This window comes from Hippocampus comes, unplaced genomic scaffold, assembly GCF_001891065.2.
Source record: "Hippocampus comes isolate QL1 unplaced genomic scaffold, H_comes_QL1_v1.1 scaffold96, whole genome shotgun sequence".
Lineage (NCBI taxonomy): Eukaryota > Metazoa > Chordata > Actinopteri > Syngnathiformes > Syngnathidae > Hippocampus > Hippocampus comes.
The window spans coordinates 550,253-568,553 of NW_017806074.1; the positions used below are offsets into that span (position 1 = coordinate 550,253).

Here is an 18,301-nt window from a genome sequence, read left to right on the forward strand (position 1 = left end):
CATGCATGCAGATGACATATCGAGATTAAGGCCGATAGATAATCCGATCATAACGCTGTTTCAACTCACACGGCCCACGGTTCATTCACACTTTTCAAGGCAATGTCAACGGGCCACTATATTAGGTACACCCGTACAAACAAATGCTTAGGGGGGTAAAAAGGGCCACACCTCCAATAGGCACCTAATCTTCCGTGAGTGATGGGAGTCATACAATATTTTTTCACAAAATAATTGACTTATTTGTTCGAAATGGCATAAAAATTACACTCTTTAATATGACTCATAAAACACATCTGTAAAAAAATAGATAGCGAGCACAAACAAGACAGAGCAAGATGAAGCAAAATAATATTATAATGATCTGGTATTGTTGCAAATTTTCTTGAACGAAACCCCACAGTTTCTTTATAAAATGCACCAGATCACTCTCATTTTGTTCTACTATATGCCATTCAAAAACAAAAATATGTGTATTTGTGCAAGTCATTGACACAACATGTCATGGAGTTGAATGGAAGGTAATTGGCTGTGTGTGTCTCATAGGGTTTTGGTGTGTTTTTTATGGAAAATGTCTACTGTGGTCTTGTGGCACTGCCTGAGGTCATAGTCACAGTATCCAATGGAGAACCGTCCCTGCGGGTTATCAAAAGAACACATGAGAACATACAACGCAAATCTGAAGTCAGAACAATAAAATGTTAATCGTGTCTCACTTTTGGTCTCTTGAAGTAATCCAGCCCTCTTCCGATCTTGATGATCCAACCGTTATCAAACCTACAATTTCACCTTTGATCACTTTCGGTGATTGACATTTTTTTAAGCCACTGCAGAATAATGGCAAACCAGAAAAATGTGACGACGACCATAGAACAGAAAGTAATTATTGCTCAGTTTGCGAACGTCACATGACCAAACTCAGAAAATGAGTGAGCCGTGAGCGGTTTTTGCTGAGCCCTGAGTAATTGTGACGGCATTTTCAGCAAGTGGCAAAATGGCCACCTCATGATATGGATAAAAACATGTGGATTCTGCTGCTCATTTCATATTCTACAAAGACATCTATCAGAGTACTGTGCTTGGATTTGTGGGGCTGCATAGAACATACTATCCAAAAAAAATTTGGACTTGACTTCCCCTTCAACTGATTTCATACAATCTCCACACGGTGTTGCATGGCAGTTTTTTTTCACACTACTGCTGACGTGTGAGTGTGAGGCATGTTGGAGTAAGTACCTGATCTCTCTGTCGTGTATGGTGGTGGAATACTGCAGGTCCAGAGTGACACCGTGAGCACTGAGGCTCTGCGTCAGCTCGGCCATCGAGCTCGTCTGTTGTCCGACATCCACCTGCACAACAACGCACATTAATGGTGGTGGAATAGCTCTTGAACTGAATTTCACTCATGATCGACGCAACTGCAGATAGGGCCGTGCCTCTATTAGAATAATGTTTTTAAATGTATGTGTGAACATAAGCATCTATGAACTGGTGTACTGTAATTACACTTTATAACCGTTTTCTTGATGATGGGGCTCAGGGGGGAAAGAGGTGTGAATTGCAGGGATGCATGTTTTTGTGTTAACTGAAGGTGGTGTAAGACCTTGCTGGTTGACAAAACTTACATCATCTGGTGACGTCAGGAGGTGGATGGTCTTCACCTTGCAGGACGCTTTGAGTAGCATCTCGCAGAACCGCAAGAAGTTGTACAACTGCCGTGCATAAAAACGTGACTTGTGTTCAGTTCCCAAAAAATGATCGCAACCCCAGTAAAATGTAATCAGAGCCAGGAAGATGACTGTTGTCATTAATGTGTTTTATCCTGTTATTGTTCTCTATTCTTTTTTTTTTTGTTCAGTTCTCTGTTTTCTCAGGCTGCCACAATAGGGTGGTAAAAAACCTACTTTTTGGTGAAATGAAGCTCCTCAACTCACTTCAACCGAGTTCCTTAGCACCAAAATTGCAAACAAGCCTTTCTGTGAATACCATATATCTGCAAGTATCTTAACGTGTATCAAATCTCAATCTCAATTTGTTTATAAATGCGGGGAGACGGCGGAAAAGCACCACTCCTGTCCTAACAAGGCTGCTCGCTTCAACATACCACAAAGCTGGTACACAATGGCGGCAAAGCACTACTTTTGTTCCAATGGGAATTTCTCCATTGTGAGATGAATAAAGGTTTTATTCTTATGAAGCCTGTTGTACAGTAAAACTACTCAAACAGATACACCGTACTGCATGCCAAATCATTCGAAAAGGAGAGGTTAAAAAAAATAAATAAAGAAAAACATCCATGAAAAAAGTTGTGTTTTTGCACATTCATTATTTCAACCTGGTGAGTGTGTCGTATGTAGGGGTCCTCCACCCAGACCTCTGTGAGAGCACCGCTGATGTACGGCTTGAAAATGGCCTCGTAACTGTAACCAATGGCATCCTCCGCTATCCTTACCTGCTCGTGGTACTTCCCCTCTGAGAACAAAGAGAAAGAGGGCAAGAAAAAAAACCAAAACATGAAGCAACCATCAAACCACCCGTCCAATGTGACATATCCAACCAACCATTTCTCAATATGGCCAACATTTAATTAAAAATAAAATTGAAATTATGAATATGTTGTGGGTTGAACTGAGATTTATATAACACATCAGTAGGAATAGACAAAACTTAAACAAAAAGCACTCTACTCAGACACAGCGCCTCCATCACGCATGTCTTGTATTAAAAGAATGCTCAAATTCACATTTCCATCTGAAGGAGTGACAACATTTTCAGCGCATTGCCGACCCATGCCCATAAATGTAATTTATGTAAATGTCCCCAGTGTGGGACAAATAAAGGATATCTTAATATCTTAATAAACAGCAAGAGAATGAAGAGACATCCGCATTTTCAAAATGTAAGTACAGGCACTACTTTGAAATCAACACTTAAAAACAAAAATATGAAGGTTTGTTGCACATTCTGTGCTGTTGAGTGTGTGCTGCGGAGGGCTTTGGGCACCACATTTTGCAGATGAGGCGTTACATAAGTGCGCTTCGTTGACCACTTTATTTATTACCTTCCTTCATCTGGTTCACATGAGCTTTGATGTGTTCTGCCCTGTCCATATAGCCCTTTATCTTTTCCCTGTAGTGTCCTCTCTTCGAGTCATCGTTCACTGCTGCTGGCGAGACAGACATCATTGTAAATAGTCTAGTACATATACTGCTGTGAATGCATCATTCTGAGTAAGGGGGCGATGTGTGTTGGGGAGGTGGGGGGACCTTTTTGAATGTCTATGAGCAGCTGAATGCCTTCTTGGTAACAGACGAGAGACTCCAAAAACCGACCGCTCTGGTCCAATTCCACCGCCCGCTTCAGTACAGAAATGGCGGACGACTCCATACCTGGCAGGTGATTTTGAGTCATCTTTGCCAAATGTGGCGTCACCACTTGAGAGTTTAGGGTTTAACAGTGGACATGCGTGGTACAACACGAGAGAAACGTCAGTAACAGCGACAGTGACAGCGGTTCCGTATAGTTCCCTGTGAGTACGTTGCCAAAACACGGCCGTAGGAAACGCAAGGACTGCTTTTGTTCCGCCAGTTAGACGAGAGGTAAACCATGAAAACAGTGCAAATAAAAAACACAGTTGCACTTTACCCAATGTCGAAAGCTCCCATTGAAGCCATAACTCCAGAATTGAATTTTTTTTATTTTGTAGAAAGAAATGTTTACATTCTAATCATTTTTTAATTATACACGCGTGTGTCTCACTTGACGTATTTCCGGTTCCGGGCGTGGTTCAATGGACGCGATCATGTCTTGTGTTGTCTTCTTCAGCTTCCCAAAAGAATTTCTTCTCCGTTCGTATTATTAATATTTTGCACAATAATACATCGCCGTTCTGCATATTATCATTTCAATTTTCGTCATATCATTGAAAAACTCTGGACTGGGTGTGCATGCTTTTACGCGACTTCTGGTATATTAACCTTGTCCTGCATGAGGGTCAATTGACACTGAATGGATGCAACAAGCCACTAAAATGTCAGCGTTCGGTTTAAAGTCGTCATCCGTCAAGGTAAGAGCTTCACTTGATATATACGAATCTACTGTGGTGTTTGAAAAAATGTAGTGAAGGACTGTGCGTTTCATATTAGCAATAAATTAAATTAGCTAAAGTTGATTACCTTACTTTAGCTATCAGTCGTGTTTTAAATTTAAAAGCATTTTGTTCATGTTTGCCTTATGTGTTCTTTGTCATTAGTTTATTAACTGTATATGTTGATGTTATGACAGGTCCTAACAGGATTTTCACGTTGTCTTTGGTTTGGGCGCAGCAAATTTACCAGAGCAAGAATTCCACCAGAGGTTAAAACGATTTTCTTCGCATTTTAACATTCAGTCTGCTTTGTAATACTCATAACCTTCTTCGTCTGTTGTCCTAATAGCTCTTTGCAGAGCGGTCGAGAGAACACGAGAAATACGGTGGCGACCCCGAGGAGCCTCACAAACTCCACATCGTGACGCGAGTCAAAAGCGTGATGAGACGGCCGTACTGGGAGAAAGTTATGGTGAAGCACCTGGGCCTCCAAAAGGTGAGGCTGCTCTTCAGCCGACGACCGTCTTTTAACTCGGTGCCTTATTTAGATGTGGACCTGAAAGGTGCTGTCACTGTCATACAGGGAAACGTGCCTGTGATCCACAAGAACATACCTGCGGTGAACTGCAGACTCAAGTTCATCAAGCATCTTGTCAGGTATGAGATGCTGCGTATGAAAACATGAGGTTGTGAGGTTGGGGGGGGATCAAACAAACAAGAGTCCAGCTGCCTTGATTCAACCTAGCATGACCTGGGGATATGGACTGGGCTGGCCCGCGAATAGCAAAAACCATTATAAATGCATTGAAGTAGAAAAACAATGTAACCCCCCCCCCCCCAAATTCTTGGGAAAACCCAAACATAAAAATACAGTATTTAAACATGGGGGGGGGGGATCTGCTGGGGTCCAGTCTATTTCTTTATTAGGTTATAGGTTTCACATTTCAATTTTTATAGCTACCATACTAATAGTGATGAGATTCTCATAGTATGATCCTTGTATTTCATTATACTTATCCTTTTTGTTTTCAAATATCCTAGTTATCATTATGCAAATGTTCTGACTGTAACTTCATAATCATTTAGTTAAAATATTTAAGTCAGTTGCTAAACTGTGTATTGTTTTAACATCAGTATTGTTACACTTGTAGAACCACACATAGACAATGACTATTTATAATTTTCTTTGCATTATATGCCAGACAATGAGATATTCTTTCATTTTAATTGTACTTATTTTTAATAGGACCTACAATTAAATATTGCTATGAGGATAGGTAGAGATGAAATGACAATCAATATACCTTCAGGATCGAGCCACTGAGGACACCGTACGGGCTCCCTTCCGAGCAGGACATGGCTGACAGCTACATCAACAGCAAAGGAGAGCTGATTGTTCGACGCCTGCTCAACCCAACCAAGGCCATTGAGTCCTAGAGCCTTCATATATATTGCCAGTGTACCCAGTACCATGTTTTCTCATCTGCACCATCCAACTGATGGATCCGTAGAACACAACGCCCCTTTTTGTATTTCTTGTATTGCAGCTGTCAGTCAAACTGCACCACGCTGGTGACCCAGTTTGACAGGCAAATTCGTTTCAAACTCATCACTGCAAATGTTATACTAAAAAAGTAATTGTGAAAGCACAAGCGGTCTGTAATATTATTAACCCCACCAAGGAGATTTTTCATAAGTGTGAGTTTGCTTTATCACCTGTGATTTAGTTATGACGGGTAGTTCATCTGCAAAGGATATTTCCATTTGAATTTTGACATCTGATTTGAAGTAATTTTCTTTTACTAATCATGAAAACATTTGAACAAATGCTGAAGAACACAGTGATAAAAGAAAAAAGGGCTGGCTGACAGACGTTATAAAGGAGGTAGCCCAGAGAGAGAAACCAAGACGGCTGTCAGCGTCCCTCAGTCGTCGTCGTCGTCAGAATCCGTGTCGTAGCCGCGGCCCCTGATGGTCTTTTTCTCCACTTTGGTGAACCTGGAGTGAGGCTTCTGTGTGGATGTGGGCGGCTCCATCAGGTTACCACTATGGGGAATAAAAGTCAAGGAAATGCATTGAGGGAATATCAAACGCAATTTAAAAACATAAAAAAAAAAACGAACCTTTTTTTGGTGACAGTCAAAATAGATGCCACAGGCTTTGCGATCAAGCGATAGAATGTTGCGATTGCAAGCAGACTAATTGGCAGTTGCAATTAGAAATAGAATGAAAAATCTATTGGTACAGTATATGACAATAATTACGAAAATAAAAGTTACAGAAGTAAAAAAAAATAAAGAAAATAAAACCATATTCTTATCATTAAAACAGAAATAAGACACACAATATCTCCACTTCACAATGTTAAGTAATTCTACAAAAGAAAATGCTGGCGTGTTGGAATGACTGAAGTGTTTGCGATCAAGCGATAGAATGTTGCGATTGCAAGCAGACTAATTGGCAGTTGCAATTAGAAATAGAATGAAAAATCTATTGGTACAGTAAATGACAATTACAAAAATAAAAGTTACAGAAGTAAAAAAAATAAAACCATATTCTTATCATTAAAACAGAAATGAGCCACACAATATCTCCATAATGTAAAGTAATTCTATAAAAGAAAATGCTGGCGTGTTGGAATGACTGAAGTGTAAAATAGCCCCCCCCCCCCACCCCCCCTTTTGGACGTTTTTCCTCTTACCACAAATTGTACATCAATGGACGAACCACATCGATGTCAAACTTAAATTTTGATGGCACAGGACCTTTACTATTTTGGCTACAGCATCAATCAGTTTTATTGGCTTCGGTTGCATTTACACTGCAGGTCCCAGTGCCACATTCTGATTTAATACCCATCCCCAATTTTGTTTTGCATTGGCATGTACTTTTTTCATGTAGCTGTGTTGTTTACGCTGACAGACCCCATGGAACAATTCATATGTGCAGCCCAAATTATATGTAAATAATGCTGTACCAATTACAGTAAGACATTTGAATGAAAGCCTGCACTTTTAAAGGTCCCGTGACATCAAAATAGCCCTCCCCCCAGCCCCCCTTTTGCAAGTTTTTCCTCTTATCACAGACTGTACACCAATCGACAAACCGCATCGATGTCAAACTTAAATTTTGATGGCATAGGACCTTTACTATTTTGGTTACAGCATCAATCAGTTTTATTGGCTTCGATTACATTTACACTGCAGGTCCCAGTGCCACATTCTGATTTAATACCCATCCCCAATTTTGTTTTGCATTGGCATGTACTTTTTTCATGTAGCTGTGTTGTTTACGCTGACAGACCCCATGGAACAATTCATATGTGCAGCCCAAATTATATGTAAATAACTGCTCAAAAACATTTTTTTTTTAACGGGGTTTCCTGAAAAGTGATGGATTCAAGGTGCAAGGGTTCCCGCCTGACGGCACTGATATTTACCCCGCAATGTATATCTCAACCGTAGAGAGGTAATATAATAAAAAAGTGACATCACCTGAAAGTGGAGTTTCGGCATAGGACCTTTACTATTTTGGTTACAGCATCAATCAGTTTTATTGGCTTCGATTACATTTACACTGCAGGTCCCAGTGCCACATTCTGATTTAATACCCATCCCCAATTTTGTTTTGCATTGCCATGTACATTTTAATTTCATGTAGCTGTGTTGTTTACGCTGACAGACCGCATGGAACAATTCATATGCGCAGCCCAAATTATATGTAAATAACTGCTCAAAAACATGATTTTTTTTTTTTAACGGGGTTTCCTGAAAAGTGATGGATTCAAGGTGCAAGGGTTCCCGCCTGACGGCACTGATATTTACCCCGCAATGTATATCTCAACCGTAGAGAGGTAATATAATAAAAAAGTGACATCACCTGAAAGTGGAGTTTCTGTAGAAATGACACACAACTTTCTTGCTCTCCTTCACCTCACCGAAGAACTCTTTCTCACTGGGAATTTCGCGGTACTCTCCGTGTCCTTTAGACAACCACTCCTGTGATAACGGAAACAAAGAGGAGCAAACATATTCTTGCTGTAAAAGTATGAGGGTGTGACGTTAACATTTTAGGAATTCCTTTTGTTCTAATATAACTCATATAGAGTGTAGTTTACCAAATGCAGAGAGTAAAACGTAAGTGTTCATTAGTGTGGAAAATGTGCTTTGTTCTATAAAAAAAGACACACCTGCTTCTGTTTCTGGGCTTTCTTTAGTGCCTCGAGTCGTCGTTCCCTCATTTTTTCAAAGTCGTCTTCGTCCATTTCGTTAAGTTTGGTCAACTCTGCATCCACCTGATCCTCCACCAGCTTGGCAGACTGCACCAGAACCTTTGTGATGTTTTCGATCATGTCGGTGGCCATGGTTGCCCGTGCCGTGTCGGACCTGATGGCGAATTGTACACACTATCAACTTTGAAACATCTGCAACAGTGGCGCATACAACAGACAAATAAAAAACAAAAACTTGATGGTGAAATAAAGCACGTTAACACCTTGAGCTTCATTACGTAATGTTCAGTAAAACTACGTTGAGTTATTTAATGCCATGTTAGTCTTCCTTTGTCTGTGCAGCTTTTCCTCATAAGACATGGATTGTGGTCCGCAGTCAAAAACAGGATACAAAATAAAGCATTCAAACCACATTTATACCTATGGACAATGTAGAATATGTGAACCACCGACGTATAAAGCCCGTAGTTAACCAGGGACACGCCTCTACAATAGCTTCTTAGCAGATGTCAGTTACCGGGTGAGGCCATTTGTTAGTCTCATTTGGCTTCCACCCAAAATAACAAGATGCTTGCGAGAAAACCCTAAAAATATAAGCTACGGCAATGTATCATGGCGCCACTGACAGGGTTTATGTAAGTTTTTACGAAGGAATGAGCTAAAAACAAACAACTTTCACCCCGGCATCGTTCGTTACCTGATAGCGACGTTGTTAAGAAAGGAGAGCCGAGAACGGAAATGACGACTTAGTTGTGCGAAGACGACGGGTTGACATTTTTGTGGTGCATACCGCCGCCTACTGTACGGGAGGTTGCAAATGGACTAGAGCTGGGCCACTGAATGGTGTTCTCCCATCTGCGGGCAGGTGTAGGTACTGTATTACTTTTGTTTCTTTTCAAGCCAGTTTCGGGCAGTGGTACTGTATTACTTTTGTTTCTTTTCAAGCCAGTTTTTATAAAATATTAATTCAGGTGGTTTGTAATTTCTTTGGGTTTAGTAATAAACGTACCTCCACACTCAATGCACGTGGGTTGTGGAGTTACATCCCATTACAGTATATTATTTAGTATACTCCATAGCTTTTTCCCATCATTCTTTGTCCCACTTAACTGTAAACCATATTATTGTTTCTTTTTCCTTTGATTCGGTTTGGTAACATGAATCCTTAACTTGCAGTACTTCTGTTGGTCAATTATGGAACCACTCTTTTGAGCAATTTCTTTTGCAGCATTCCATTTAGTCATGCAGCCCTTTAATTCTGTTTCAACCCATGGAGCCCTGTAAGTCTTCAATGTTCATTTTTTCAATAACTGGTTGAAACTTTTTAAGAAAGGAATCTATTGCTGCATCTGGTTCTTTTCCTTTATAAATATTAGACCAACATATATTGCTAACGTCCTGCAGGAATGCACCCTCAGAGAAAGATCTATAGGACCTTCTGTACACAACCCTTGGTTTGGCTTTAGGGACTTTACTTCTTCTAGCAAATGCTACCACACTGTGGTCACTACAACCTATTGATACTGACCCAGCTTTGGTCTAAAAATCCCCTTCACTCAAGTGATTATGATATATACAAGGTGAGTATTGATTAGGGCAAGTCAGAGGAAGTGACTTAAGACAAGCACAATAAAATTAAAAGTTACAGTTTATTTTTATCAAGCTTTAGAAAACGTTCACAGCTTCAGGTCTTCAGGCACAAGCCAGAATTATAAAGATAAAACTTGGCCCGTTCAAAAATGAGGCCCACTGGCTTTTGCCAACATGACGACGTGGAGGGGGGGAAGAAGAAAAAAAAAAGAGTGAAGCAACAACTTCAAAACTGAACAGATAGTTCTTAAACAAATATCTGGAAATATTACACTAATTTGGTTTGCATAATATTTCTTTTTTTTTTTTTTTCTTCCAGCCAAGCACAGCATTTCTGAGTGGGCGGCTAATGTCATGCAATACAAATTTGGGCTACAAAGTTAAAAATGTAACATTGTTCAGCTCAAACTTACATCCAAAGGGACATCTTCCTTACCACATATCACAAAAAAAAAAAAAAAAAAATTGTAGAGGCATTATATTGAGGAGAGTGACAATCAACTGGTAACCTCTGAAGTGCTTTCTTTCCAAAGACCAAAACGGTCCAGTTTTTAGTTACTAAGAATTCACTAAATGTAAACAACAATACAAGAGGTAAACCCTTTACTTCCAATAAACAAGTACATAAAAAAAAATATTTACATACTTTAATGCAAGGATTTGGCACTTTTTTTTTTTTGCAAAAGGTTAAAAAGAAACATGATTGTTTATTTATTTTTTTAAATTGTATCAGATATGACCAGATATATGAGGGGAGAGAGAAAAATTCTTACACTGGAAAAGCCTTCTACCATTGCATTGGAATCAATTTGCAAAGTACAGTGGAACCTCCAAAGCCTGTTGCCCCAAAAGTGGTACCATTTGGAGTTGGGGGGAACGCGCCTCCAAAAGTCAAACAATTTTGACTGTCACTCATCATTTTGTGAGACTTTAAGCCGGGGAGCATCTAAAGGATTAAATGAGTATTTGTTAAAATGTTACTTAAAACTTCATTTTGCATCATTTCCTATGTGAAATCAACAATTTTTTAAATCAACTGTCGTCACAGAGTGGACTGTGTTCCAGTTTGGAGGCTCCACTGTTTTCCAAGACAGGATACTACCAAGAAAACATGAAGAGAGTCTATGTCTCAAAATCCGTTGACTTGGTTTTGAAAAGACAAGAAAATGCTGCATGTATACAAACCAACTTGGAATACAATCGTGGCTTTTAAAGTATTCCTCACTTGGCTCATGCTGTATAAGAAACCATGAATTTATGTTGCTACAGTTGACCAGGTCCGTGCAGCTTACAGAACCCAGCAATTGGCCGAAGAAAGAGTTCAAACGGAGGAAAAAGTGGAAAAGCTGGCATGGATTTTCATGCGATCTTTAGGGTGCTACCGTAGGCTTGCTGCACAACCACCTGCACGTTGTCCACAATGAAGTCAAAGGCCATACTCCACACGGACTCCAGTGACTGCTGCATGATCCTGCGGGCCCAAAATGGACAATGTTATTTGTTTTCTGTGCTGAAGAGCAGCAATCGATTAATTATGAATCAAACTTGCCTCTTCATGTATTTTATGATCAGATCCAGCTTCTCCAGATCTTTGTCTTCGATTAGATCAGTGCAATATTTCACCACCTGTAGGATGTCCTCTTCCATGGGGTCTGACACAAAGTTATGATACATTCCTTTCATTAATCACAATGACTAACTCGTTTGACGGCTAGTGCAATATAAGTCTAAAATGAGTCACTCAAAACGTTTGACTTTGAAGTTAGATGTCTTCACATCAAGAGATGATTCAGATTGGGCAGTCCTACTTTTTTCTTTCTTTCTTTCTTTCTTTCTTTCTTTCTTATTTATTTATTTATTTATTTATTTTTAATGCGAAGCAATAGAAGGCACAGCCTCAACACAGGATTCAAGAGAAAAATGCAACTAAAACAATATTAGAATCAATGGTGTCCCAAGACCTTTGTCCAACTCACAAGTTAAGGCAGAATTGATTTATTTTGGGCTTTTTAAGTGTTTAATTCAGTTCTTCGCTTATGAGATAAAATGATTGCCGAATATGTTATGAAAGTTTAACGATGGAGGGAGCGATTTATATTTCCATTATCTCCTCTTTAAATTGAAAAAGATTCACGGCCTTAGTAAAATATTTTACGATGACATTTTTTCAACTCATTGTGACGACTGTCATTAGTAGCTTAAAAAAAAAAAGCCAAATGCACCATCTCAAGAATTTACTATATAACATAAAAATCAATTTGAATGAAGAAATAAGGAAGTAATTGGCTTTCTGAAAAGTATTCTGGATCTGTGTCAGGAATTTACATAATATATGAGTTTCATTTGTTGAATTGAACTACTTAATTTTTTTTTTCCCGATATTCAAATTAATTGCATACATGGCAATGGCGAGTGATGAAAAAAGTTCCCGATATTCAAATTAATTGAGATGTAGCTGTATAGAAGAAGGTGCATGTCTACCTGTCATGGTGGTCACCCATTCCCGTAACAGTGTTTTAATATCCGGTAGCTCAGAGGCTCCGGCCAACGCCGGAGGAGGGCGAAGGATGCATTTTGGCAAAGGCTCTGGGATGTCCTGTTTTGAAGAGGATGTGGATGGACCGTTTTCAGCCTGTGGAAGCAGAAGGAAGTATGGGTTATGTTATAAATGTTGCATTTTCAACAAAATCGTTTGAGCATCTACCTTTAAGACATTCAGAGGCTCCTTAAGTTTCGTAAAAGGTGGTGCGGTTTTGGCAGGGCTGTTCATCGGGTGGTACTTCTTTTGAGGCGATGGGCCCTTTTTGGCAGGGCTTACTGTGTTCTTCCTCTTGTATCGCCGCTTCACTCGTCCGACGCCGACTCCTACAGATTGCTTCAGCTGCAAAAGTGCATTATTTTGCTCCACTGTTGGGAAATAGGAATGAGAAAATGAGGAGGGGGGTGGAGGGGGGGGGGACAACAACAACATTGCACTGCAAATAGAAGTTGAACACTTCAAAGTCTTACGCATTTTTGTCTGAGGCTGGTTATTTGCAGCACGGTTGTAGGCAGACTTGAGTTCCTCCTGTAGCTCTTTGGGAAGAGCGGCGAAAACTTCTGGGTCAACCTGCAGTCACACATCAGAGAAGAAATATGCCACTTTGTTTGGAAATAAATGTGTTCTTTATGGAAAGAATGTTGCCACCTTCTTAAAACAATGGCCTAAATTCTATTTTGACAAAACAAAATAAAAAATACCCGATACATCTTCTCATGATGCTGGACACCTCTGCTAAAATCAGCAGCATCCTTAGTTAAACAGATCATTCCATTCTACCTCTGAAATTAAATTACTATTAAATATAATATACAGTCATAAGTATTTCTCAAAGGGTTATTTAAATGTGAAAAGGGTCAGAAAATTTGAGACCTATTGTTGTATAGATCTCAAAACGAAGTACTCTGCGGTGCAAAATACAGTAGTGCAAATAAACACAAATAACAACTGATGTAAATATTTAACAGATTTTTATTACCTCGAGCTTTACCTTGTCACGGCTAACGTCAGTCATAAGCGATTCATTTCCTTGTTTTGGGCATGTGCTAATGATTGGAACTGTTGTCTTATTTTATTTCTGTTGCATGCTTAGCGATTCCTTGTCGCCCTTTAGTTAGCACTTGTTTGGAGAAGTGATAATTGTAACTAGGAAGAGAGTACCTGCACTGCGCTATGAGCAGCACACCCACACTTTTTTAAACACCTCAGAGATGTTTAGTGTGACCTGTCAACAGGAGCTTAGTTGAGCTTGGAGGGATGGGAGCAACGTTCCCTCTAATTTTCCATGTGTCTGAGCATTCACACAAACTCCCTGCGCATTCCTTGGACCATAAGAAAAATGTACACGGTAGCCAATCCTGTGTGCATGCTTATACTTCAAAACAGTACCGTATGGAAACAGTACCGGAAGTGGGAATGGTGTGGTGTCCTGTTTGTAGCTTAAACTGGGATGGAAATGAAGGAATGATAATTTATGACGTAATGTGTTCACGTGGTGCGCACCAGTTCCACCGTGTGCACTGATAGGGTGAGAGCGATGCTCAGTTGCGCATGCGTGCAGCTTACAGGCAACATCGGATGAGAGCGCTTAAAAACAAACAAACAAAAAAAATACAGCTTTGACAGCTACAAAATCGCATTGTCTGAGATTGCAACAGTTTTTTTCCTTGTAAAAATGCCACTCATCAGCTAATAAAGTTTATGTACCTGGGAGTAGTTAGGCAGCTCCAAAACAATTCCTGGACTATCCGGCTGATTTGGAATCTGCAGCACTAGTGCTGCAGGCGGTGCAGGGGATTTGTTCAGTGCAGGAGGAGGACAAGAAGTGGAAGCCAGCCGTGACTTGGGACTCAAAGGCTGCAGACCACCGTCCTGGTGGTGGTTTGCTTCTTTTCCTTCTCTGCAAGCCCACGACTGCTCCACTTGTAATCTCAGCTCTGTGGGCAGGGCTTCTAACACGGACCGATCCACCTTGGACGAAATAATAAACAATTGTGTATGTGTGTGTGGGTATGAAAAAACTCACAGTCAAATTGAATGCCTACCTGTGAAGGTGAGGGGATTTCAATACTGATGTCGAGTCGTGTTCGGGGATGTTTGGGCGTTTGACTGCATGCTTCATGATCGTTGCTTGTTCCTGGAACTGATGCGTTGGTAGACTGAGGATGTTCAATGGAGTCAGGCGATACATCTTGGATATGTGGTGTCTTTTCCTGATGTTTGTTGTCACCAGCATCTATGATGTACATATTACTTTTTTTTAAGTTTAAAACATTAACAGTGAATACGGTACATCAACTGAAGCACAAAGATACCAACCTTTGCTGGTGGATGCATGACTGAGCAACATCTCTTTGATGGAGCGTGTCCGAAGCCCGTTGACATTGTTGTGAGCAGAGTGACTTCCCTCAAGAAGCTGGACCTGGATGCCCAGGCCTCGGAGGTCCTGCACTGGCAACTTCATAGCGTGGAACATCTTGATGACTGTCGCTGCAATTAGCTGGCCGCTGTCAGTGGACTGTGCGAGCAGCACTGTCCTAGACGAAGGATGAGATCGGAAAGAGATGAGAATACATGAGAATGTAACGAAAAAGTCATTTTAAATACTGCCACTACGTAATGAAATACACTATGTGGGCAACTCTCACTTACTTGGCAAAGTTATCGCATATGCCATGGCCACCGTATTTCGCTGTCTCCTGGGGTGCGCCCTCCTTGCGGACCATGACCTTGAGCGTCACTCTGCGACCTTGCAACCCAGCTTCATGTAGACGTCGCTGCACCTCCATGGACAGGCTGGACAGGAAAGACTCTGCCTCATCAACCTGAAAGATCAATAAGGAAAAGACGTGAGTAACCACTGGAAACTACAACCGCTATAATGCACAGAATGTTCCAGGGAGCATATATAACCTCTGGCAGAAATTTTGGAAACACCCGTCTCAGAGGATGTTCATTCGGTTGTTTAAATTCGTAGCAAAAAAAAAAAAAAAAAAAAGATCACAGACAGGACACAAAACTACAGTCATTCTGAGTATGGAAAAACAAACGGAACCCTGAAAAAAACACCAACAAAAACAAATGAACACTTCAACCAAGTTGGGGCCTTGTCATGGACCACTTTCTTCAACTTCCAAATATTTCCTGTAGCCAGGAAGTTGCCATTTAAAATGACTTGGGTTTTGTGTCATGTCTATGATATGCTTTTTTTTTCTACAAATTTTAAAAACTGAATCAATTGTCATATAAAATCGGAGATACATGCAAGATTCAGATTCCAGGCAAGATACTGGATGTGTAAAGGGTGATTTAACTTTTCATAATTGGGTAATTTTGACAAATCATGTCACAGAAATGTTATGGAGACACGTCTGTCAAACTTGTCTCCTTTGAATGTATTTCTCGATGACACTGCATAATTTTAAATTGAGAAAAAAACTGTCAAACTCGTCTCCTTTGAATGTATTTCTCGATGACACTGCATATCAAAAGTGATCATTGCTTTCATCGGAAAGACAGAATTTTTTAATTGGTTCTCATTGTGCACTGACACCAACTAGAGTGACCAGTGAGTGTCAGTCTTACCTTTTTAAAACGTATATTGTAGTTCATCTCTGCCGACACGGACTTCCTCTCCTTCTCGTAGCGGACAGGTCGGTCATCGAGACCCCTGCAGAAACGGTACAACGTTTGTCCCGATCGTGGTCCAAATTTCTTCTGTAGCTGAGTGAGAGAAACGTGACGCAGGTCCCCGCATGACTTGACCCCAATAGCTGCCAGCTTTCTGCCCATGACAGGCCCCACACCTGAAAAGAAAAAAAACACAATTACAATGCCTTGTACAAGCCGGGAGTGCAAGTTATATTCTCAAAAAACATGAGGTACTGTATGTACCTGGTAAGCTGGTCACTGGCAGGTCCCTGATAAAATCGTCCACTTCCTCTGACTTTAAGAAGTACTGCCCATCGGGCTTGGCCTTGCGTGTCGAAAGCCTAGCCAACAAGATGTTGGACCCTAAACAAGTTGAAGAGTAAGAGTGAATTCTAAATGCTTGCTTCAATTGACACATTAAAAGACAAACTCACCCATGCCAATTGAAGCGCAGCATCCCGTTTTTCCCTTGATGTCTGTTCTGATGGCTTTGGCTAGATCCTCAGGGTCGACACCCAACTCGGCTATGAGAGCAGAGGCGTCGAGCAGTACTTCATCACAGCTCAGAGCCTCGATGTCGTGAGTGTAACTGCAACCGAACACAATAAGAACATCTCCACTGTGTAATATGTCATTTTCCTGACACTTGAGTGCAGGGGTCATACACATACAAATTTCAGCACTGACCTTTCGTGTCTTTTGCTATTCTGTCTGTGCTTAGTTGGTGACAGCACAACAGAAGGGTAATGGCAAATAGGAACCATAAATGCACCCAAAAAGGGAGCCTTTTATAAAGGCACAATATTATAGAGTACAGATTAAAGACATTTCCATTCTATTCTATGGGGAAAGATGATTTGAGATCTGAATGCTTTACTTTGCGGATTTCCCGGGACAAGTTGAACTCGTTTTTCAAAGCACCACTATACATTTTGAATGAGAGGCTGAAAAGAGCACTTCCTCTTACCCAGCCAAAGTCTCATACATGGTGAGGGCCACCTCTTTGTAGGCGTCAAAGTCATACGGGACAGACTGCAGAGTGGGACACAGCTGTTTGGCTTTACCAAAAAACATCCCGTTCTTCACACCTGCCTGCCTGTGAGTGAACGCCAACGCAACAGTTGGCCACACGGTAAGTGAATGTTGCTCAGAAGCACAATGATGTAAAATGCACATCTCACCTTGCAGCATAGCTACAGGATGCAATCTCCGCCATGGAAAGAGCAGCATCTTGATCTATTCCATTAGCGTGCACTTCTGCACAGTCTTGTGGAGCAACATCATGTAAATCCTCAAACTCTTTGTCTGTGAGGCAAAGCAAAGTGCATCTTTTATAAAACTAAGTGCATTTTGAATGGGATATTTAAACATGGATAACCATTCTCACCATGTGGAGCCAGAGTGTATTTCCTCTGGTAGTACTGCTGCTCCAGTTGTGGGTTGGCTCCTGGTCTTAAAGGCACACGCATCTGCCCACGGTTACTAGTCACAGCTACAGGCTTACCTGTGGGGGAAAAAAAAAATATATATATTTATTTTGGTAACCTGATTCAGATGGATTACATCATTAAGTACCCAAACAGCTACGACTGAGGTCTTTAAAAGGTTTTTTAAATGAAAAAAAGGAGCTTTTTCTTCCATTGGGTGTTCTTTTCTGCAGCTATTTTTTGCTTTGTTTTTCAATACTTTTAAATGTTGTCTTTTTAATTATGTATGTAAAGTGCAGTGAGTTACCTTGTGTATGAATGCATTATATCAATGAAGCTGCCTCTCCTTGCTATTGATCAGTATTGTTTTCGTCAATGATGACAAAATTAATTCGTTCACACTCCTTTTTTTTTCATGAGGATGATGAGATGATGAAGAGCAAAATGGTTGAGCAGATCTTCCTCATCGGGGATAAACGACCAAAGATTTTTTTTTTTGTAGTCGACTATAATCTGATTTAAAAAAAAAAGTTTTTTCCACAATGTACAGCGGTTCCCAACTTTTCAGCACCAGGCTGGTATAATGTAAAAATATATTTTTACCGACTGGCACAGAAACAAATAAAAAGAAAAAAAAATCTGCATTATGATTAATATAGTCATTGCAATTAGTGGTAGCAAGTTTTTTTTTTTTTTTTTTTTAACTATTCTATGTCTAAATTTTGCACCAATGTTCTGGTTACAATCTTGGTCCCTTTTTGAGCCACGGCTGGGCG

The 18,301-nt window shown here is 40.4% G+C and overlaps 4 protein-coding genes across 5 annotated transcripts in view; 1 reads left to right on the forward strand and 3 right to left on the reverse strand.

Annotated features, from left to right (window-relative positions):
• Positions 1-242: 242 nt before the first annotated feature.
• Positions 243-3,554, reverse strand: mitd1 (MIT, microtubule interacting and transport, domain containing 1). The gene is made up of 7 exons (XM_019894486.1): positions 3,267-3,554; positions 3,062-3,163; positions 2,336-2,472; positions 1,626-1,712; positions 1,237-1,349; positions 717-777; positions 243-636 (listed from the first exon to the last, which is right to left on the reverse strand). Exons 1-7 carry the CDS (start codon positions 3,409-3,411, stop codon positions 541-543), a joined length of 741 nt encoding a protein of 246 aa, XP_019750045.1. The 5' UTR covers positions 3,412-3,554; the 3' UTR covers positions 243-540.
• A 199-nt stretch (positions 3,555-3,753) lies between these two features.
• mrpl30 (mitochondrial ribosomal protein L30) lies at positions 3,754-5,736 on the forward strand. Its single transcript, XM_019894487.1, has 5 exons — positions 3,754-4,066; positions 4,285-4,356; positions 4,437-4,583; positions 4,671-4,744; positions 5,398-5,736. The coding sequence occupies exons 1-5, from the start codon at positions 4,013-4,015 to the stop codon at positions 5,522-5,524; spliced, it is 474 nt and encodes a 157-aa protein (XP_019750046.1). The 5' UTR covers positions 3,754-4,012; the 3' UTR covers positions 5,525-5,736.
• Positions 5,737-7,934: 2,198 nt separating this feature from the next.
• On the reverse strand, positions 7,935-9,120 carry txndc9 (thioredoxin domain containing 9). Of its 2 annotated transcripts, none has more exons than XM_019894489.1 (3): positions 9,016-9,120; positions 8,277-8,472; positions 7,935-8,085 (listed from the first exon to the last, which is right to left on the reverse strand). In XM_019894489.1, exons 2-3 carry the CDS (start codon positions 8,448-8,450, stop codon positions 7,963-7,965), a joined length of 297 nt encoding a protein of 98 aa, XP_019750048.1. In that variant the 5' UTR covers positions 8,451-8,472; positions 9,016-9,120; the 3' UTR covers positions 7,935-7,962. The 2 variants fall into 2 exon arrangements, with proteins under 2 accessions (XP_019750048.1, XP_019750049.1); XM_019894490.1 differs by lacking the exon at positions 9,016-9,120 and adding an exon at positions 8,739-8,970.
• An 828-nt stretch (positions 9,121-9,948) lies between these two features.
• rev1 (REV1 DNA directed polymerase) overlaps positions 9,949-18,301 on the reverse strand; it is a 12,292-nt gene continuing 3,939 nt past the window's right edge. The window contains exons 7-21 of the mRNA XM_019894424.1: positions 17,486-17,606; positions 17,280-17,403; positions 17,066-17,194; positions 16,533-16,687; positions 16,342-16,461; positions 16,033-16,253; positions 15,100-15,272; positions 14,767-14,984; positions 14,493-14,683; positions 14,155-14,418; positions 12,918-13,017; positions 12,613-12,815; positions 12,390-12,540; positions 11,458-11,560; positions 9,949-11,379 (exon numbers count right to left, since the gene is read on the reverse strand). Coding sequence (XP_019749983.1) covers positions 11,268-11,379; positions 11,458-11,560; positions 12,390-12,540; positions 12,613-12,815; positions 12,918-13,017; positions 14,155-14,418; positions 14,493-14,683; positions 14,767-14,984; positions 15,100-15,272; positions 16,033-16,253; positions 16,342-16,461; positions 16,533-16,687; positions 17,066-17,194; positions 17,280-17,403; positions 17,486-17,606 — 2,385 coding nt within the window. The 3' untranslated portion in view covers positions 9,949-11,267. The remainder of the gene's footprint in view (positions 11,380-11,457; positions 11,561-12,389; positions 12,541-12,612; positions 12,816-12,917; positions 13,018-14,154; positions 14,419-14,492; positions 14,684-14,766; positions 14,985-15,099; positions 15,273-16,032; positions 16,254-16,341; positions 16,462-16,532; positions 16,688-17,065; positions 17,195-17,279; positions 17,404-17,485; positions 17,607-18,301) is intronic.